General features: G+C 42.2%; 1 protein-coding gene across 5 annotated transcripts; it reads left to right on the forward strand.

The window, feature by feature from the left end:
• The first annotated feature begins 21 nt into the window (after window positions 1-21).
• Window positions 22-16,395, forward strand: LOC308200131 (uncharacterized protein). 5 transcript variants are annotated; one of them, XM_080605335.1, is made up of 4 exons: window positions 22-2,046; window positions 2,456-2,556; window positions 3,253-3,499; window positions 13,472-16,395. In XM_080605335.1, exons 1-3 carry the CDS (start codon window positions 1,985-1,987, stop codon window positions 3,471-3,473), a joined length of 384 nt encoding a protein of 127 aa, XP_080461461.1. In that variant the 5' UTR covers window positions 22-1,984; the 3' UTR covers window positions 3,474-3,499; window positions 13,472-16,395. The 5 variants fall into 5 exon arrangements, 3 of the variants coding, with proteins under 3 accessions (XP_080461461.1, XP_080461460.1, XP_080461459.1); XM_080605334.1 differs by lacking the exon at window positions 13,472-16,395 and adding an exon at window positions 4,406-13,465; XR_013955254.1 differs by lacking the exon at window positions 13,472-16,395 and having other exon boundaries at window positions 22-2,171; window positions 3,253-13,465.
• The last annotated feature ends 6,057 nt before the right edge of the window (window positions 16,396-22,452 follow it).

Below are 22,452 nucleotides of genomic sequence, written 5' to 3' on the forward strand. Positions count from 1 at the left end.
CGCCGGCGCCAGGGGGAGGGACCCGGGCGGGAGCTGCGCGGCCCCGGGCCTGGGCCTGGAGCGGCCGTGGGCTCCCCGCCGCCGGGGAAAGTTTTCTGCGGGACGGAAACGGGGCAGAGCGGGGCCGGGAGAGGGGAGGCGGCTCCGGGGTGTCCCTGAGAGAAGTTACCCGGGGCTCGGCTGCCCCCACACACTGGGAAGGGGAGTAAAGGGGCACGCGTCCTCACAGCCGCCTGGCTCATGGCAGAACATCGAGATTTTGTTGAAACAGTAAACCTGCTAAAAAAGCAGTGTTTTTTTTTTAAATTCAAGCCGTGCCACTAATTCTGCTTATTCTGCTTTTACTGCCCAGATAGGCGATTTAAGCTGCCTCCGGAGATACCTAATTTCAGTTCAGGTTTACATACCCTCCAGATAGCAAACTTCTGGAGATACCCGAACAGAAAGGTTCCTAAATCCTTTTAAAAAATGCAAGAGACTCCAAAATAATAATGCAGAATGTGATTCAGAGCCGTGTGAAACACCATGTGGTGGGCTTTATTTCACTCTGATCGTTGCATGGCGGTAGTTTGCTGTGGCACCTTCACCTCTGATTCCTGTTTTCCTTCCTAGATTCCCATCGTAATCCAAAAGCTGGGGAAAAGAAACCCACCAACTCAAAATGCTTCTAGGTGGAGCAAAGCAACTAGTTTTTGAGTGGGCTTTTTGTTTTGTTTTGTTTTGTTTTCCTGGGTCCCTAATGTGGAAGCACAGAGAGAACAGAGGCTCTCTTTGCGTGGATACTATTCCAAACTGCAGGGTGCAGGGAAGTTACGCTCTTGAAATGGCAGACACCAGGTCAGAGAACGAGAATCCAATATCAAAGAGTTTAGCCCCCTGAGGACTGAACCAGTGAAGGGATCCTCAGTATATTTACTCCTACCTCATGCATTGATTTGCTGTCTGCGTAATAAAAGAAGTCCTAAACTCTTAAGTATGATTATTGATTTACAGCACTGCCTCTGCTGCTAAATCACAGCACTTAAAACAATTATTTCTGTACTTTACCAAGGTTCTGCTGTACTTGAGTTACTACCGATGTACTGCTGAAATGGAGCTCTTTCTGGTTGTCCAAAACAGGTACCAACAGCTTCTAACAGTGGTGCAGAAAAGTTAGGACAGAAAACAGATGCAATAACAGGGTGAAAAAGCAACCGGGATTTTAGGTTTTGTCAATAAATAACATGTACTATAAAAAGAGAACGTGATGTCCTTAATAGATGTTTACCACAGTTGCCTGAAAGAGATACCTGTGACCCTCCACTTTTCCGCACGAGCATTTCAGGCTAACAATGGCATGCAAATAGGATCAGAGAGTACTGCATGTTGTTTCAGACCCTTGGGAGGATTTCAGAAAAATAGTTGGTAATGTGGCCGGGCTCCTGGTATGCAGAAGGGCTCCTGAGGTAAGCCGAGGACTGAAGGTTGTGAAGACCTTAGCAGCCTGAGTTTCCATCGACCTCAGGAGAACAGGTCCACCAGGCACAGTGCAGTGCATGTGGCTGTGACTGCCAACATCGCTTTGTACAAATGCTCTCCGGTCCTCAGCGGGCAATGTAAGTCGTATGTCGTTAATGTCAAATAGGTCATGATACACTGTAATGCAATATAGATAATAACAGAGCATATGTGAAGATATTTGGGAAAACATTAGGAGCCTGTAATTTGCTCTCTGGCCCTCAGATGTATAGGCCTATTGCAAGATAATTTCCCCAAATCGCTGCATTTTATTGGGAGGTCCCCAAGGTGGTAAGTACGGGCTTGAAGAATGTAGGAAGTTACTTGATAGGAAGGCATATGGAATACGTTACGGTTTGGATAATAGCACATGTATGCAGGCTGTACACGTTGTCTGGGGTTTGTTTTGCTTTTAATTTTAGAGCACCTGAGGAGACCATTTAATTACAGTGAGGTTGCTCATTAGCCTTCCTGACAGAGTGTCGACATGGCCACCGTGGTTGGTCTCCAGATGTCCTGGAATTCGGATGCTTGGACCAGCTTACAGAGGTGGCCGACACATTGAAGTTTCCCACCAATTTCTGTGCTACAGTAAAATCCCCTCAAGAGCAGGAACGTCAGCCTTGTACGCCAGCCAAAAAATCTGAGCCAGTAATGATGGTACTGGCATCAGGGTAACTCAACCTTTCTAGTCTCCCGCGGTATTAAAGCTGCCTAATTTTGTAGGAGAAAATTAGAGCCTGTTTATTTGTTCCCTTGCCAGCCTTCCCTAGGTATTTATATACGTTGTCCTGCCCATGGGCCCTGTTTGGTCTCAGGGCCGCCAGTATTTTGTAAGTTCACATGGGGTGAAATGTTTGTCGCAGAACAGGGTTGATTTTTGCTGAGCTGACCTTCTTTTGGGGACAAACTGAGCAAGTGATGTCAGCACCTGTGTCTCTTTTTCCTCCTCTCACAGCGTCTCTGTCTTCTGGGATGTTGAATCCCCGCCACCAGAGAGAGTGCCTCGTGGAAACATCACGGGGGAGCTGAATGGGGCTGCTTGTGATGACAAAAGAGGTACAAACTGCTGACAGAAACACACTGCTCTTTAAACACAGACAAATCCATACAATAGGGGTGTGTACCTCAGTTATCCAGTGTCTTATGAACACAAGAGAAGGGCAATAAGGAAGGCTTACTCCTCATCTTCAAAACGTGCTGGCTCTCCAGTGGTTTATGAGTTGTACCTCTTTGAGAGGCATGAGGTCACTGCAAGAACTACGAGCAGCTAGCAGGTTTTGAAGCATGGCAATATCTGGCTTTGTTTGTGCTTAATGCCTTCCTTTATGACTTCTTTTTTTCAAAAGGAGCAAATGAGTGTGCATGCTCATTAAACAGAGACATTCATGCTCCTCATCTCCTGGGCAGCCCTAACTACAGCTCTCTCTCAAGGCACTCTCTGCAAAGCCTAAGAGAACTATTCATTGCATTGCATTACTCTGCATGTGTGTTTATCCTTAAATAGACTAGATTCTTGCTCTTCACCTCACAGATCAGCCCACGGCTTAGGTTCCCTAACTGAGGAAAATTGCTCCGCACTTCAAATCAAGAGTTAGTCCCCTTTCTGCCTCCCTCACCTTTTCCTTTTCCTTTCCTTGTGCTGGTTCTGGCTTCCATTTTACCCTTCCCCAGAGCAACTAGGCTTGAGGAGCTGATGAAAAAACAACTCAAAAATGAAAATGAGCATTTTTCTGCTCTTTTCGTGATCTGCAGGAGATTGGCACCGAGGCAGCGTGGAGGAGGCTGATGAGGCAGCCCCCAGTCGGGGCCAACAAGCTTCAGGTCCCTTCAGCCTGGCAGCTCATAAGACGTGCCTGCTCTGGGCCCCGCTCCAAACCACGCAGCCCTTAGAGCACCTCAGCTGCAGGACAGTTTTCTGTCACAGCAGTGGAACGAGCGTATTGCTGTATTACTTCTGCCTGGTGGGTGTCTGAATCACAGTGACCTGAAAACGAGGCAGGTGAGTCAACCAGCCTGAGACATCCTCGTCATGGAAGAGCCTGACTTGAATGATTACAATTTGTCTGTGCTACAGGCATCGGAAAAGAAAGTCTTGAATAAAAAGCATGAGGCAGCTTCAGCCGTAGATAGAGTCACTGAGATGTAGTAAACTTCCCTGAGGCTCAGATGCTAGAGATGCAGACAGAAATAGGGGCCCAGGAGGAACTCCCCACCCAGGCCTTCTGTGAAAATTAGTTTCACCTTAGTCGCTAGCCTGTGAGCTGAGGACTCAGATCAGGTTCCTTCAGCAAGGAGTATGAGTTTGTGAACAGTCAGCAGCTGGCACAGGGTGAAGGAAGCTGGGCTGCTGCACCCACTTCACCACCCTGCCTAATTGTCTCCTTACTAATCCTTCCGTTTCACCAAAATCACATAGATAGGTTGACATGTGTTACCTTCGGAATGAACTACTAGTTTTTCTACACTTTCTGCAATGCATACTATAAAAAGATGTTAATAGCCAGTCTGTAAATGCAAGAATGGAAGAACCTTTTTCCTGAATTTCAGTGGGCTCACCAAATCAGGGGTGTACTAACCTAACCACATGGCAATAGAGAATCAGTGCCTCAGTCAGAAAGCAAGAAACCATGATTCAAAGTAATCACAAAGCGAGCAGTTCAGGTAAGTGTACAACATGTAAGTTTGGGACAGAATCATAGAATCATTAAGGTTGGAAAAGCCCTCCAAGATCATCTGGTCCAACCATCCCCCTACCACCAATGTCACCCACTAAACCATGTCCCTAAGCACCATGTCCAACCTTTCCTTAGATTCCTGTTTTCTGACTGCAACATTTTAAAGTCTAATCAGATTCCATCATCACATGACAATCCAAGCCTACCTTATTATTATATTATTCTCCTAGAATTTAACAAGGCACTGCTTGTGGATGTCCATATGCCGACGAGAAGCTACAGAATTGTGGCCTATAAAAAGATTTATTAGGTTTTTACTCTTTCCGGCATCATACAAGCAATCAAGTGAGTTTGCTGACAATAAAACAGAATTTGCTCTAGTGGCTATAAAGCCTTGAAGATTATTGTGTATTGTTCATGATAAAAAGGTCTAAGGTGTAGGTATGTGACGTCCCATAGACAGCAGCAGCACGCTGACGTGAAGCTGAGTGCAGGTCTGGCAGAATCAGATGGCACAAGCCCAGTGACTAATAGTGACACATGAGCCCAAATGAATACAGCTTGTGACCTTTGAATGTGACGTTATTTTCACAATACAGCTTTGCAGGGCTCAGAAAAGCTTTGGTTTTATTTGCAATACCGTCATATTATGCGTATTACACATATTATTGTTTTACCCCGATTTTAAGTCATTTCTTTAGGTTCTGAGCCATAGTCACCACACTTCCCTATGAAGAATTCATGTGGTGCCAGGCTTGTCTGTATTGCTCTGATTGGGCTGAAAAGACTACTGAAGGCAGTCACAGTCTAAGCCTCAGGGCAAACCCAACTCCAGTCAGCAGTTAGGCATTGTCCTGCCTCTAGCCGTGTTGCTACACTGTTTTTTTCACCTCTGGGCTGGAGGAGTCACTCTGATCCCTTTTTTCCTTCCTCTTTGAACCCCTCCCAACCCAGACGGGCAGCATGCGGCGGTAAGTGTGACTTCTCCTCTGGGCACTTGCTAAAGGTCAAAAGGATGTGATTGAATCTGGCAGGAAAGAACAGCCGCCCTCTTTTTACATAGAAAGATAACATGGTAACCTTCAAAGTGTGAAGCGATCGCTGTGAAATTAAATTTATGACAATGATTTCTCCTAAAATCGTGGAAGCCATTCATGGGTTTGTGCTTCATCCACATGGGTCTGGCCTTTGGGTTAGGAATGCACCAGATCTTGGTGAATAATAGGATTTATTTAGAAAGGAAATATTAATGTAGTGAGAAGTATAAAGAGATTAATGATTTAGCTATATGTGTGAAGAGACAGGAGGTTAGGAGAAAGAGGAATGATCAAAGTGGGGTTTTGAATATGTAAATATAATTGGATTGATACCTAGTTTGTTGGAATTTCACTACAGACAATATATATTTGCGCTAAAGCCTACTAAAAAAACTTTAAGGTTTATCAAAATAGTTTCAAACACAGCATAAGCATAACACCATTACCTTTGTAACCCTGTAAAACCCTGTAGAGAACTTTTATAAAGATTCCTCATTCAGTTTTTCCTGGTCTTCTGTGTCTTTAACTGTGTATTTATAATTACAATAAAATGCGCCACTCCTGAGTGCATCCCTTTACATCACACTGTTTTTTGGAATTCCTTTCTGTGTCAGTCTTTGGAGCATTTTCCACTTCAGCGTGTATGACTTTGCTGTTAATGAATCTTATAAAACTGTAATATTTTGCTTTTGCCCTTTCTTTTCAATAACCAAATTTTCCATCATCACTCACCTTGAGGACCCCACTGGAAATCTTATTGAGATCAATGGAACTATTCATAGCAAAGATATAAATAAGTGTGATGGAATTAGACCTTCGGCCACCTCAGAAGAAATATTCTCCCATCTAATTACCTAGACATATTCCTGCTCTAAATTCAAGAGCAAAAAAAATTTAAATCTCCTCTGACAAACAGTGCCTACTGTTTGCAGCTGACACAGAAACTTTTTTTTTTCTTCTTTCTGCTGTTATAATACAATTATCCTCTATGTAGTTCTGCTATGGGAAAATTTGATACAAATGATGATTGCTCATGCACTGTATTTTTTGGCACTTTGTTTCTGAGCTGCGATGAATTGCATGCTACTGTTTTGACATCTTTCCAGACTGTAGATTCTGCTGTGTTTCCTGGGAGCCTGGGAAATTACCTAGAAATGAAACTCGTTGCTGGCGATTTCATTTATACAAGCAAGTTGCTGAAGTAATTGCTTTGGTACTTCCTCTTCTGGCTTCAGTGCTGAAAGTATGATTTGAAAAATCGTTTGCTTGCTTTTTTTTTCCATATGAGAGAAATGCCAATTGGGAAGTAAACATAATTGCACTTTGTTTTTCTTTGGCTGTTTAATTATTAGTAATACACAGTATTTTCATGACATTTTCATTTTTAGAGCACTGCAGAATTGTGGCCATGTGTTCTGTGCTGATTTACACCTAGGCCAACTTCACCGCAACGTTGCTTGAATCACTTATGGGAGCAAATCAGTTCCATATTTGACCTGACGTCACTGATCGGTTCCAGAAGCTTTTGAGTATAAGGTATCCCAGCCTCCCTTCACACCCAGGGAAAGTAACTCAAATCAGAGAGAAAAGTTGGGTCCATTGGGACACAAAATTTTGGGTCCAAAAGTTGAGTGGAAGAAGGAAGGGAGAGGGGGATTAAGAAGCAAAATGCTTGAGGAAAAAGTTACACTCCATTAGGAGATAATTTTTCATAGAAGGCGAATTAAGTGGATCCTTTTAACATTTTTTTAAGAAAACGTCTTTTTCTGTACTTCTGCAAGTGAAAGGAAGTTGCAGAAATTGCTATGCGTGTTGATATTTAAACTAAACCCCTAATTTAAGCAGAAGTTCTGGGTGGAACTCATTCCAGATTTAATGCGATATAATCTAATTGACTTCAAACACCTGCTTGTGTCAAAGCTGGTCTGTTTAAAGAGTAAAAATAACAAAAAGTAAAGAACACTTCTAGCATACACTGGAGATGTTAATGGAAGATATTATTATTGGAGCGAGCCCATTCCTATTTAATTCCAATAAAGACGCTAGTAATTCTGTAAAGCTCAGAGGAGATTACTATAAAATAACATAGCAAGATTGCTATTCTTAAATCAGAAAAAGGAGAAATGAAAAAATTAATTTAACATAGACAAATGAAACTGAATGGAAGAAATAATTGAAATTAAAAGGTGAAACAAAAGAGGTTTTGTCCAAAAGTGAAGAGAGAGGATACACAGTGTAAAATGAAAGCTTCATGATAGAATATGTGTATGGAAAATAAGAATGGAAATGGGTAAAAGAAAAATAACTAGGAATATCCACAGTGGCTGAAAGACATCAGGAAATACAGAATATTATATTCCATTCTCAGGCTGGGGCCTCATTTCATAGCCTGTTACCCGTCAGCTGGTCAGAAGTGTTTTCTCTGCTGTTAAGAATACTGTTAACAGTTAAAAGCATATCTAAGCATATGCATACAAACATTAAAAGCATATGCTAAAATTACTCACTGAGGAAGAGATGTCCTTGATTTCAAACTCTGAGGTTTTTATTAGGGTTATGCATTAGCTAACTCCTAGACAAGCAGAGAATGGATAGTAACAAAAGGAAAAAAAACTTGCACAAATGGAGAAATCACAAAGAACACTTGTTGGCTGTGTTCTTCAGAGCTGGTACAAAAAAACTCCATCAGTTTCAGCAAGCTTTAGGTCAAAGTCTGTGTTTGGATGGATATGGCGTGCAATTTCACGATGTACTTATATTCATTCTAAGTACATTTTGTGATCATGAAAGATTTGTAATAAACCTTTCTTGTCACAAGAACCGTGACAACTTGAAACTCAAGGTCTATTTAAACTGGAAAAAAATAGGCAATCCAGGGAATGGAAGTGAATTTGTTCTCCAGGTAAAACATTTATCTCACTGCCTCCGCTCTCAAATTGCCAATATAAAGGGTGAAAAAAAAAAAAAAAAAACTACTGGGGAGCTAGCACTACTGAGGGCATGTGGTAGAAGGTTTAAAACAGAAGGAAGTAGTTGTTTTTTCTCAGTGCATAATTACCTTGCAGAACTGCTTGCCTTGTGGAAGCCAAAAGTTTAAAAAAAGGTTAGACAAAGTAAGTAATGGAAATCAGAAAGTCCCCAAACCCCTAATTCTCAGACATACCAGGCAAGAGAATCCATACGCATGCTGTATTTTCACACATATTTGAACTTGAATCATCCTCACCTCTGTGAAAGGAATGGTTTTATGAAGCAGCCCCTAAACCTGTGCAGTTATCTAATGAACACAACCTGAAGTTTGGGTTGGCTTGTCTTAAAGCATCCATCTGAAAGCTGTGGCATTTAGGTGGAAACAAGCACTGATTGTCCCCTTCTGTGGGAAGCTGAGATTTAGTAGCGTGGTCAGGGTAGGAGCTGACTGCAGAAAGGGGCTACAAAGGGCTCCTGGATTCAGAACTAGCTCATCTCTAGTACAAACTAGAGCCACTTGATTGCTACCAACTGTCCAAAGCTTTATTTTTTGAGTTTTTGAATAGCAATCTGTAAGTGCCCTTTAGCTTCTCAGTTATCAGCTGGAAGGGTCATAAAACTTGTGAATGCGTGATGCAGATAGCTAAAAGGAAAGAAGAAATTAAGCAGTGTGGATTTTTGGAAGTAGGATAATATACAGCGGAATTAAGCAAAGAAATGTAGAGATAATATTTAAGGATCATAGAATTGAACAGGTCCTGCAAAAACTTGCATGACGGTAGATGTTTACCCACTTTCTCTGTGGGAGATAGTTGAAGAAGCAATACCTCTAAGATTTTCAGCAGGAGGGCCAACAACTGAATCAGTGGAGTATCATTCCAGTTTGGAGAGACCTTAAAATCTTCTAAATCTCCTTTAAAACTAGAAATGAAAAAAATAATAATAATAAAATAAAATAAGCTGTAGGGATCAATGCTAGAATGTCAGAGTGTGAATTAATGCTCTTGGTCTTCTATATCCTACACTATCTGATAGCAGTGGTAACTTATTGTTTTGGTCTTTGTAGCTTCCTCCCACCTGGTCTTCTATTTCTGAGGGATTTTTCTGTTCAGCTCTTTTATTAGGTCTCCCTGGCAAGGCAGGTGGCTGCTTGCGCCCCACTTGTTTCACGCTGGAAATAAAATCAAATCACAAGAGGCTACAGAAATAAGTGGCTCATATTTTCACTCTGCTAAAATAAACATTAACTCTGAGCCTTCAGATGTTTTCAGGCGTTCTGACCCAGAATTCATCTGGCGCTTGAAATAAACTGTTAACTATTAACCAGTAAATGGAGGCTGGTATGGTCACAGTCTGAGACCAGCTATTGCCTGGGAGCAAAATGACTTGTGACCTTGACAAACTAAGTTTGTGATTGCAGAAAAAAAAAAAAATAGCCTCTTCGTTATCCATAGACTGTTTGTGCATGTTAACTGCATTAATATAATATAGTAGCAAATGTAGTGGTAGAAGTAACTGTTCAACAGTGTGTACTGAGGGAGTAACAGTCTAGCCTTCCATTTTGACAATGTCTATCCACATTAGAACAGCTTTCTAGCCTTCCTCACAATGGAAACCGTCCCACAAAGGGTTCCTGTACTGTAGGTACCATGCCAGGAGCTTCATGAACCAGGCTGCCTAAATTCTTCACCTCCTTCTCTATGTCTGTGTCTGACCTGGGCCGTGGGTGCATGGGAAACCTTGCCCTGAAGTCCAGGTCCTCTGCTCAGGAGCGCTCTCAGCTGCAGCACTCAGCCAGGTGCTTCCTTTCAGCCTGTCAGCCACATTCCTTCCTCATCGCTCCCAGACCAAACCGTTTAGGCATAACCCACACAACTGATGAAGACAGATGGTTTTGAAGGCCTCTTTTAGGAGAGCCTGTCTTGTAGGTGTCCCCAGGGTGAATTATTTTACATTGATTGACGGTATGCATTTCGAGCATGTTTTTCATGTGTTAGCTGTATTTTTGATCCATAAAAATACTTTAGCTGTCACAGTCTGATGCCTAATTGAGCAGCGCTACCCCAGAAAATCAAATCTCCCTCTTCAAATACTGTTCTCTAAATGAGTTACTAAGTGGGGGGGAAAGCTAGCACCGTTTGCACTGTTTTTGAATGACTTTAACAAGATTGGCTATATGAGGTTACCAAAAATACAGAATAAGTCAGGGGCCAAGCCAGGTGAATATAGTAGGGGTTTTATTAATTTCTGTTGTGAATTTTTTTTCCTTTGAGACTGTGTGTTTCACTTCTGAACTCCCAGATGTTTTTGTTTAAAAATGCACAGTAAGATATTCATTTGGAATGAGCCAAAAATTTGCACATGATACTGTAGTTTCATGGTTGAATGTTCCAGGTCATTTCCTTGACACCTTTTCCAATAAGTAAGAAGAAGGAAAAAATGCTTTCCATGTGACCCAAATTATGTCAGAGAGAGGAAAACTGAGTCAATATATCTTTACCCCTTACTACTGCTAGCAGAAGTCTGTGGGTGGCAATTATGATAGTCTGAACTACTTGGAGCTGCAGTCGTGAATTTGGCTGCAATGTAGGCATACCCATAGAGGCGTTTCTATTTTGGCTAAGAAAGTGAGGATTTCAATGTGTTGCATCAACTTCCTCCCTCTGACTAAGAATATTTTTTTTATCAGCAGCTGAAAGCGGGAGCTCTCCACTCACACATGCCACCCGTGGTAGATGGCTTACAATTCACACAGAGGGTTTTGTCCAAAGTCATGGGAGTCCGGTGACTGTGGCCCTTACTTCCTCGGTGGTGATGTGAAATGCTCTTTCTGCACTTATAAGGGATTTGCAGCGACTGCCCTTTGTGCTAATCTGCAATGTAAGTCAGTGCATAGTCCCACACATGGGGGACTTCACATGGGGGTTTTGTGAATTTGTCTTGTCGTGTCTTGAAACACAAACTGGTCCGAGCACAAGTGGACATTCAGAATACGGCTGCGTTAGGGGGCATGGGAGCATCTCGCTAATGCCGAATTTGGATGCTTAAAATTTCTTGTCCTGATTTCAAGCTTGAAACACCATACATGTCCTTTTGCTGTCCTTTTTACCACGTATAAGAAAACTTGATGTTCAGACAGGAGGGAGCCACAGCAAACCTGGACAGGTGCCTTTATCCGGACAAGTAGGGAAATCAAGACTGCAGGTAACACCAAGTAGTATAGAAACACCAGCAGTACTGCCACAGCCTACACTGGGGGAATTACTTCTGAAACAAGCTCCTACAAAGAAAAAAGTAATTATCACTTCTCTTAGACATCATTTTTCAAAAATCACCTCTGTCAAACAAGTAGTATGTGCTATCTGCTTTGCATGTATATCTGTGTTATAGGATAAAACATGCTGCGTGAATACTTGGGGCATGTGTGGTCACAGATAAGTTTAAAAGACAGAAGACAGTTTCTGGAGGTGACTACTGCTGGCCATGAGGGCACCTGGGCAGTTGATGTCAGGGGAAGCAGCGTAAGGTCGCGTTGACTTCACCCCTTCTAAAGGGTGAAACCCCGGGGTATGGGGCAGCAGCAAAAGAGGAGGGTGCGAAAACAGCCTTTGCGCAGGGGAAAAAAATAATAATTAATAATAATTTTTAAAAAAACGCCACCTGTAATAAACCGAAGCCCTGGGTCCCTGCCCTCCGGGGGTGTTGGGATTTCTCTTTGGGGCTTTCCGCAGAAGCAGGAGGAGCGGGGCTGGGCTGCTGTTCCAGGCCAGGCACCGCGAGGTGGCAGCAGGCATTCTCCTATGGGCTCCTGCGCACCTGCCCGGGCGCTATTCAGGGTGGCTTTGGGGTTTTTTGTTTTTTTTTTTTTTCGTTCGTTATCGGTAATCATTAATTAATAATCGAGGGCTTGCTTCTCCGCCAGGGTCCCGCGGGGGTCCCAGTGCGGGATGCTCTGTTTGATGCTCCGGGGCTCTGCTCTGCTGGACCCTTCCCTCTTTCCAGCCTTGTTTTTATGAATACGAGTGCAGGCTTAGTGACTTCAGAGCAGTTGTACCAGCGGAATCAAGACAAGTTCCCCCTTGAGCCTGGAGCAAATCAGCCAGGCCAAAGGGCTGACTGTGAGTGAATGCAGAAGAGAAGGACCGTAGGTGTGTTCGCTGAACATCTATCTGCTCAGCAGCATGATTCATGTGTATTTTTGCTGGGGTTGCCTGGAAAAAGTGTTTTATTTATTGCTCTCTCACGTGAGTGTGCCAATAAACTGCCTTCTAAGTCCCAATGGTTCTCAGTGGTACAATGGGGGACAGCCAAGCTGCACACACTTTTCTGACGTTCTTCTTGTAGAATCACTTTTAAGCATGACACCAGGTCCCAAATATAAATTGGCTTTGGGGTAATCCATGCTACACCTGTGACTTTGTTCAGGGACCTCACAATAAGCCTGTTTGTCTCGCTTTGATGGAATCCAGCCTGGAAGCTAAAGAGCTTTCCACCACGCCTGCAAGCCCGTGTGCTTGGAGCGCTGGGCTGGCAGGAAAGCGAGTGAGGAGAGGTGGGACAGACCCACCCCTGGATGCAAACCTACGGAGTCAGATCTGACCTCTGAAAACCCCACGACTGCTAGCTAGCCATTCAGTTAAGGGCAAAGCATGTGTCATGGCCCAAGAGGAGAGGCGGCCAGCCCCACAGGCACAGGGCTCGAAGCTTGGGGAGCCCCTTGGCTCCGAGGGCCCAGGAGACTGGCTGCCTCTAAGTATTGGGTATTTTAACCCCCCTCACCCAGCCCAACGACAGCATCATGGAGCTGCAGGAACACCATGGCCTGCAGGGACCGGCTTTTATCCTATTTGGGTACAGCTCTGCTACTGCTGCTCTGAATATGAATGACCCTATCCATGAATTAAAGAGAAAGCTTATCACAGCAAGAAATACTTGACGAAGACTTACAATTGAGATTGCCCAGGTTGTCCACCCTCTGTAAAAGCTCCGCTGATAAGATCTTTGAGGGTACCATGGTGGAGACTGAGAGCTTTTTCCCCTGGATAGTCACAGCAGGAGCCCACAAACCATTTGTATTGCTGTCACACTACGCTGAGATGCTGACATGCTCTGGATATTGCTGCTCTTGTTCCCTGTCACAGGCCAGAGTCGACCACTGTAATAATCAAGAATGGTCATGAACTTAGGAAGGAAAAGGTTTAGGGGTCACTGCTGAACTGGGAGACAAAGGAGGGTGTAGGGTTTTTTTAGACCGTGGATAAAAATGTGATTTGATTCATTGTTTCCCAGAATAGCCTGGTACCACTAGTCAGAAAAGTACCATTAAGGCAGCAACAGGAATAACCAGCCCAGTGGAGATGGCTTCTCGTGGTCTCTGAACTGGAAGAAGCTCCGGTCAGCTGATGCTAAGGGATCAGTCCCAGACCCCACCGCCAGCAGCTCAGGTGTGTGCATGAGCATCCAGAGGCAGCCACCACGGGCTCGTGGTTGTCATGGCAGCACAGGGACTGCCACTGTTTGGGGATTTGGGGACCAGCGTGAGGCTCCTCTTCACACCCCTTCTAAATGGATGCCACGCTGAACAGCGCCGAGTGCAAGATCCCTTGGGTTTCATGCAGGATGCGAACAGCCACCTCCATGTTTATGGCACTGGAATGAGAGGATTTCCACCCTTCAGTCTTTTTTTGGCCTCACTTTTACAGCAAGTTCTCTGTTACAGAGTACTCTTCCTGAGGATGCTTTACATAAAAAAGCAATGGAAATGTCATTGCACTCAGAAAATGTTTGCGTGTGCAGTCAGACGCTGTTAAGATCACACTCACTTTTCTGGGAAACTTGTTTGCTATTTGTTTCTGACAAGCATAGAGACTGACAGCATCCCTTAAAGAGGTGAAAACGAATAATTTCCTTTAAAGCGCACTCTGTTCCTCACTTCTGGCACTGTTTTGTGGCTTTGGGAAGAGGAACTCAGCCCTGTTCCCCCGCTTTGTTACCCTACGCAGCCTGTGGGAACGGGCAGGCATACTGAAATAGGCTGCTGGGACCAAAAGGCACCGTGAGCTCTCAAATACTTTGTCAGCAGTCGAGCGGTGTTTTTCACCTCTACATCCCCCACTTCCCAAATTGCGACTTACAGTCACGCACGCTATCAGTGCGTCTGTAGTAACAAAATGCCCATATGTTTTATTTCCTCACCTACCTCAGAAATTACCTTCTGACCGGACCAAGTACTCTGACAGCATGAAAAAATACTGCCATCTGCATGTTAAGGAAGCATACAAATAACTCTGAGTTAGCCGTGGTGGAAATATTCTCGCGTCTTAACCCAGACCTGGATACGCAACTTGCATAGAGAAGTCAAAATAAAGAAAGAGCAACTGGAAGCAAAAATAATCTCCAGATCTCCTTTGACGCAAACTGTGGTGCTGAGAGTTTTAGCTGGTTTTTTTTCCCCCATCTTTAATTAAGCTTAATGATAATGTGTGGTTTCTCAAACGTATTTTAATGGTGTATGTTGCTCTGGCTGAGTAAAAAAGTTCTCTACAGCTGCTACAGGGCTCTGCCAGCTCTGGGCATGGGAGCAGCACTTGCACGGTGAGTGTTACCCTGTTATCTGCGGCTGGTTAGAAATGCTTTTCCCAGCAGTGAGGCATCTTCTTTTCGATTTATCAGTGACACTGCATGTAAAGGGTTTATTAAAAAGAAGAGCCACTTTTACTTCTGCTGCGTTAAAGTGCAGGACAGGAAAAATCATTGCTTTCAAAACAGTCTTAAGACATTCAAGGAAATAACTGAAAATGTTAGAGAAAGGAGATTCTTAATCAGATACTTTGCTTTACTTAAGGTTCAGATGTAGCCAAAAGGCTGGATTTAACTGAATACAGGCTTAAGACTTCTTTGTAATAGTAATACAGTGCACTCTTATAAGACATTAGAAATAAAGAAATAAAGTGACTAGCTGAAAAGTTGACTTACTTTCAAGGAGATGGAGTCTGACACCATTTTCAGTATTGTAAATGCTTATACAACCTGAATAATTTCAACGCAGCAACTACAGAAATTCTGAAAGTTAAGTAACTTTTATGTGGGGCATTTTGAAGCCAGTAGAGTTACATCTATATGACAATCAAAACATCTCTTAGTCTGGATGAAATTAAATTTTTTATGAGCTTTTGGGAAATTACAAAACGAGATTTGGTTTTTCCATATTGAAATGGGATAATTGAACTTTTTAAGCCTGGAATCAGGCTATGTCTTTTAGCAGTGGTGTATATATATTAGCACAATAATATTTCATTTGTTTATATTCTGTCAATTAACTGCACACACTCCAATTGCAATAAATAATATAATATAATATAATACAATACAATACAATACAATATAATGTATAAATATATAAAAAATAAATCACAGAACCACAGAATGGTTTGGGTTGGAAGGGACCTTAAAGATCACCCAGTCCCACCCCCCTGCCATGGGCAGGGACACCTCCCACCAGACCAGGCTGCCCAAAGCCCCATCCAGCCTGGCCTTGAACACCTCCAGGGATGGGGCAGCCACAGCTTCTCTGGGAAATCTGTGCCAGGGCCTCACCACCCTCAAATTAAAGAACTTCTGAATATCTGATGTAATCCTGCCCTTTTTTTAGTTTAAAGCCATTACTCCTTGTCCTGTCGCTACACTCCCTGACAAAGTCCCTCCCCAGCTTTCCTGTAGGCCCCTTTAGGCACTGGAAGGCCGCTGTAAGGTCTCCCTGGAGCCTTCGATTCTCCAGGCTGAACAACCCCAACTCCCTCAGCCTGTCTTCATAGGAAGCTGCTCCAGCCCCTTGATCATCCTCCTGGCCCTCCTCTGGACTCATTCTAATACGTTGATGGCAACTTCAGGATAAATAAAAAATAATAAATAGTTCAGGATAACTGTTTTTACTTGGATACCTAAAATTAGATCCCCAGATTTGTAGGGCTAATGAGACAGGCTCTATTAAAAATATTATGGTCCATCAGGCCAAATTTATAGCTATCAAGTCAGTATTCTGTAAGAGACTCTGGATAATTATTTCTTTTTATTTCTAGTTTTGGTCTCTCTGCTCCCCAGACCAATAGAGATTCACATATTTATGAAATAATAAAAGTGATGAGCTTCAAAATTGTTTTCTTTTAAAACTGTAGAGCTTTTTTTCTATTTTTTTCTATTTCTTTTTTCTGTTTTTTTTTTCTATTTCTATTTTCTTTTTTTCTTTTTTCCCCTTAAAAAATAACAAAAAATAAAAATAAAAAAGCTGTGTGTGTGTTTCTCTAATAAGTGAATTCTGATCCAGAATAGATCATCTCTTTTTACATAATCATGAGTGGGGCTGTAACAGAAAAAAATGACCCCAATGTAAACCATGTACATTAATCAAACTGTGTGCAACCTGAGCTGCTAAAGGAGTAGCAGAGAGCTGTAGCAGGCAAAACGTGTTGTAATTCAGACTGATCAAAAGAAACTGTTGTATGCCTGCTCAGCCAAATCATACATGTCACTTTCTGAAGGCAAAATGAAGTAATGATATTGTAACTAACATATTTAATTTGTTTTTCATTTATCTTATACTTGTCCGTCTTCCAAACAGCTTGTTAAATCTCCCCAAGCTACATATATAACAAATTTTTGATAGCTGAAGTTACAGATCCGCTTATGCATCTGAGTGGGGTGGGTTCCAGAATATCTCTATTAATTTTAGCAGGAGCAGTTCTCTGCAGTATTTTTTTGCTCTGCTGAACACTCCTAATTTTGATTCATTCAGCTGGCATTTTGAGCTGAAGGCAAAAAAAAAAAAAAAAAAAAAAGAAAGAAAGAAAGGGTTATTGCAAAGTCTTCATTAACTCATTGGGAATATGCCTGCCTGATCAAAACCTTAGGATTGGCGGCTTTCTTCTTTGTTATTAGTCATATTCCTTCACTGTTTCATCTCTCAGTTCATGTCTCCAATAAGGAGAATAATAAGCCCTGGTCTTCAAAATTTTGTTTCACAATCTCTAGTGAAATTTGCTGAAACACACAAACTCACAATTTGCTGAAACAAAAAAATGATGATCATATTCCTTAAATTTTACTTCCACTTTGTTTCCAAGTGTTGAAGACCTGAAGCGTGCAAAAAGAATGGATGAGATAAAGACTTTGTCTTTAACGGGATTGAAATGAGGCTAAGAGCGTGTCCAACCAAGTTAGACCAATTGCTCTCATCCTTGGGAGCAATGTAGCAGTTCTACCACAAGTTAGCCCACACCAAGACCTTCTCCACTCGATTCCAGTGGACAGTTTGGAGGAGAGGTGAATGAAACTGCTTCTGCAGGGTGTGGAAAAATTACAAGTGACAGACTCTTTGTGGGAGACTCTCTGGGAGTTTGGACAAAGAGTCTCCCACATCTTTGTGGCGTAGAAGGCAACCATAAGCACCCTCAGGCTGTGTCCACACTACAGGAATCGTTCCCCCCTACACTGACCCCTCCAAACACATAGTACTGCATTGTCTGTGTTTGGTCATGCTTCTCCACCAAACCGCTTTAGGCGTGTGTTCTGGAAAACCCGAAGCATTTATTCCGTAGTACCTCAGCTTTCCAAGGAATGAAGAACAGATATTTTTCCTGGCTCACTTAATTGCATCCGGACACTTCCTAGAAAGTGTAAAAAGAAGCTTCTGTGTCCCCAGCCAACCTCACAGGACCACCTGGCCAGTGCAACTGTTCAGTGAATAAGATCCCCTGTGCAGTTCTGCTGAGCTTCTGTTACCACCAGCCCATTAAAAAAAAAAAAAAAAAAGTGGGTGGTGAACCTATGCAAAAGTCCAGAGAAAGTTTTAAAGCTGGAATAAGATTTTTACCACGACATAGTGTTACCTTAAGGGTTATTTTCTTTTTCCTCTGTGGCAGTATTGCAGTACCGTGTGTTTTACTTGCTGGGGTTGCACATTAGGGGTTACATTTTGTATGCCATTGGCCAAATGTTCAAGCCAGCATACCCATGATGGCACGCTCACAGCCTTTTTTCAGGCTCTTATATGTCAAGAGGTATAAAGCACGAGCAACTGTGACCAGCTGCACTCCCATCCTACTCCGTGGACACCAAAAAATGCAGAACCTGCAACTTAGCAAATGGATGTATTCCAGGGATTTGAATGAAGAAACTGGATCCTTCTTCACTCTATGAGACTTGAACAGCACAACACTGTCAGGAGATTTTGCAACATAGTTGGGTAAAGTGAAGTCTGAGAAAAAAAATTGCTAATCTCCAACTTGAAATAATGTTTCAGAACTATAACATTTTTCTAATTAAATATACGTGCTTTTTTAAGGTACTTGGCTAGTTCTTTTTAAATCTGTTTGATGACAGTACACTTGAAACTTTTCCATGTACTGGTTGCTGGAACAATTCAGATTTAACCTCATTCCCGACTGATACTATTATCCATTGCTTCCTTTCTCCTGCAGGTTTTGATTAATGACAGAACAGTTCCTCCCACCCCGTGGTTTTCAAGTTTCCTTTACAGCCTGTTGTGTGAAAGTTCAGCCAGTTATTTATTTGCCTGGTTTTCTTCATCCCTTCTTTTATTCATTTATTTCCAAAAGAAAAGACACAAAATTAGTCAGAACTCATCCTCATGAAAGACGTTAACTTGCCTTCAAATCATAAGCATCTAAAGATTTTGTCATTCTTGATATTTGCTAATTATTATTCTCAGTAATAAGAATAGATTGGCTGGTATTTCTCTGGAAATTCTTTAGAGCAAACAGAGTGTTAGTATTTCTGTTCAGGATAATGCAAAAATAAAATATCTATAACTTAACTGGTATTTCTAGGGCTAGAGTTAGGCAGGGCTAAGATTTCATCGCAGCACGGGTGAATGTATGTGAGATGATCACTTGTGGGTATTTAATAACAAGTCAGTTGTTATCACTCCTTGATGAGAGCCATCCAGTCCTGATGGTTACTGCAAATGTCTATCCCAAGTCCTTCTGACACTTACTTGTATGCCTTCAGACTCGTGTTCTACTTCTGTTGCCTCCAAAGAGGTATGTCCAGTACAGCAAACATTAAATTATTGCCACCAACTTTGATAGCAAAAGACTGAGCTAGTACCCTATGTTGTCTTTAAGCATGATGGAAGGAAACAGAGGACCTTTCTCTCAATTGCCTAACTTTTCATGGGCCTTCATTCCTTCATTTTAGGATGACGCATATCATCTTTGATGGCACATTTGCTTGGTCGTTGATTATAAAAGGAGCCTACAATGAGAATCTGAGGCAAAAAACTTTACCTTCTGACACCTAAATTAAAGCAACTGAGTTCTGTTCTTACCTTTAACCTTCATAAGAAATACACCTGCCAGGAGGTTTGGGGCATGTACACAAGAAAAGGCACTCTAGCTGTTTAGTAACCAATGGTGTAAGTTCAAGTCTGATTGTGTCTACAATCAAAAATGTAGATTGGTGTGTCCGTATTTCCTCACAAGGCATTTGTGTAGAAGGGACTTGGTGAGGACACTACAGTCAGCAAAAAAATGTCCTGTCCATCCACATCCCCGCAGAAAAAAAACAGCATAATCAAGCACATACTTGAAGTGTTTCAGTTCAGACTTTATTGTAGCTAAAATGTGGATGAACTGGGTTTGCCAACATGGCCTATTGACTATAGTAGCCTGGACAGAAGAAGCAATTCTGTTCTCCTTAGCATAGAGAAGGAGCAGACAGCTGCTGAATGGTTATAGTGTAAATAACCACAGCTATTTGATCTGGTGTAGGTGAGTCAGAGACCTAAAAAGGCCAACACTTCGTGGCACTGTTCACGAACTTTGCTTGGAAAGAGCTTAGGCAATGATCCAATGAACATAGTTCAACAAGGGGCCAAAATGCAAAGCCTCAACAAAGAAGTACAAAAATCTCTCTTGTACAGATCTTTGAAACCCGAAATAACATTTTTCCTCTTTCCTTAAAAATCACCAAATCCTCTTACATCTTGACAAAGTTGCAAAATCACAGAATATCCGAGGTTGGAAAGAGACCCACAAGGATCATCAAGTCCAAATCCTGGCTCCACACAGGACCACACAAAAACCAAGCTCTGTGTCTGAGAGCATTGTCCAAACACTTCTTGAACTCCGGCAGGCTCAGTGCCGTGACCACTGCCCTGGGGAGCCTGTCCCAGTGCCTGACCACCCGCTCAGTGAACGCATATGTCCATGCAGGTTCTGTCATGATCAAATGACTGAGATGGAATGGAAATAAGCAAGTAAATACATCCCCTCTTACTTTTGTGTTGATGGTAAATAGAGTTCCCATCTCCCCGTTTGTCCCTTTGATGTAAAGGATGATTTTAGCAAACTGCACGAGCATATTTCACACCAACACAGGATGACATGCATGTGTTGTGTGTTGGAAAGAAAGCAATTCACAGAATTAGAAAGCCACCATCTGTACATTTGCATTTTCAATACTTGCAAACTGTCTTATGGCTTTCTGCTTAAAGCCTCCAGCAAGACAGGTACCGTTCTTAAAACCGGTTACAGCCCTGGAGAGGTTTCTCCTAGCTGGATGATCACTTAACTACAATCACAGACCCAGGTGCTCTTTACATTTCTTTAGAGTGAGTGGATTCCAGTGCTGCTGTTTTAATTCAACTGTCTGTTACACTTACTAGTCACAGGCTCTACCTGTTTCCTCTCAGAGACCTCATAGATCAGCTGCTGCGGAACCAGAGGCTCCTCACCCCTACAGAGATTCTTTAGCTGCCCCTTGCCCACAGCTCCAAGCTTGTGAACATTTGGGTGTTTTATTTTCTCACTTCTGCCACCTGTGAGACAAAGAGACACAGAGGCTTGCAGGCACTCCAAAAATCATTTCTTTTTTGTTTTAACTGAAGAAATATTTGAAGAACTGTGTAAAAGCTAAACACCAAGTGCTGTCCTCCAATCTTTATTTTCAGATGATGTGGCACAGGTTCAAGAATGGATAAAGAAAGGATGAGGAGAAGCCCTCCCATGAATAAAGACACAAAATCAGTTCACAAACACAAAAACTGGACCATTTTCAAAAAAGTCAGGTGCACAGTAAGTGGAAGCTGTTCCAAGTCTCGTGCTTATACGGCAGCCAGCAGATGTTGTACATCCACGTCTGAGCAACCAGCTGTCTTCCCATCAGTAATAAGTGTTCAGCTGACGTTAAAGGGACAGACAGCATTAAAACTGAGAGCTCAGAAACCTGAGTAGCTTTTCTGAAGTTCACTGTGCCTGTGAATTATTGCACACACTGCTATTTTTCTGGAGAAAAAAAAAAAAAAAAAAAAGCTATTGGTGAACATTTTAAAAATGAGAAGAATCATGAGAAGACCAGACACAGACCCATGAACAACTCAATAGAGACATATAAGTATTCTCCAGAAATAAATGGGGAAAAGACATATGAAAACAACATCCTAAAATTTTAAGAGATTAATATAAGACACGGTAACAAGACAGAAGTGGCTGTCAAAGGCCTTTGAACACAATTCTATTACCTTCTTCCCCATCTTGGATTTTCTGACTTGCTTTGTAAAATAGTTGCAGATTTGCATACCACGTCTGACAGCTCAAAAAATACAACCATCCTTACATAACAAATATAAAAAGAGGATATTTGGTAGGATATGTCATAGATTAAGTATTTGGTATAATTTGTCATAGATTAAAGAGCATCTGGGTCCAGATACACACTGTCTCTACACTGATTGCATACTAGGGGGAAAGCCAGGTGGTTGTGCTCCTTTTCCTCCCCAGAGTCTCTTTTCAATCCAAGGAAAATCTAGATACATGAGAACGGAGGGGGCAAGGATGTAGTCCAACAAATCCCCTGATGTGTGCAATCAGTGTCTAGAAATCCAGGATATACCTTGGAGTACACATGACCCACCACTTTGATATCAAGGTCAAGAAAAAATTGAAGCCTTATCCTAAAGGACTTACAATCTGATCTTAGAAAATGTAAATGCCTATCTATTTTTAAGGGATGAAATGAACCACTCTCTGGATTCAACCATCCAGAGCTGAATGAGTAGATTGACTTTTAGATGAATAGGCCACCTTTTAAATTACAAGAGTTAGCTGAAAGGAATTTCACTGTAAGTGATGTTTGTTTCAAAACTTATTTTATTCTATATTGGGGGTAGGGGGAATTTTGCAGTTGGAAAGTGGTATCTCCAAAATGATCCATTACAACTGTTTCCAGTATCTCCTTTAGCAGAAAGATTCCAA

Source organism: Anser brachyrhynchus (assembly GCF_964034855.1).
Source record: "Anser brachyrhynchus genome assembly, chromosome: 1".
Classification (NCBI taxonomy): domain Eukaryota; kingdom Metazoa; phylum Chordata; class Aves; order Anseriformes; family Anatidae; genus Anser; species Anser brachyrhynchus.

Excerpts from the sequence above, each read along its gene's own strand:
- LOC308200131 (XM_080605335.1), top strand. The coding sequence starts at position 1,985 with ATGGCCACCGTGGTTGGTCTCCAGATGTCCTGGAATTCGGATGCTTGG. Across the intron at positions 2,047-2,455 it reads GCTTGGACCAGCTTACAGAG|CGTCTCTGTCTTCTGGGATG; the intron begins GTGGCCGACACA and ends CTCCTCTCACAG. Across the intron at positions 2,557-3,252 it reads TGCTTGTGATGACAAAAGAG|GAGATTGGCACCGAGGCAGC; the intron begins GTACAAACTGCT and ends CGTGATCTGCAG.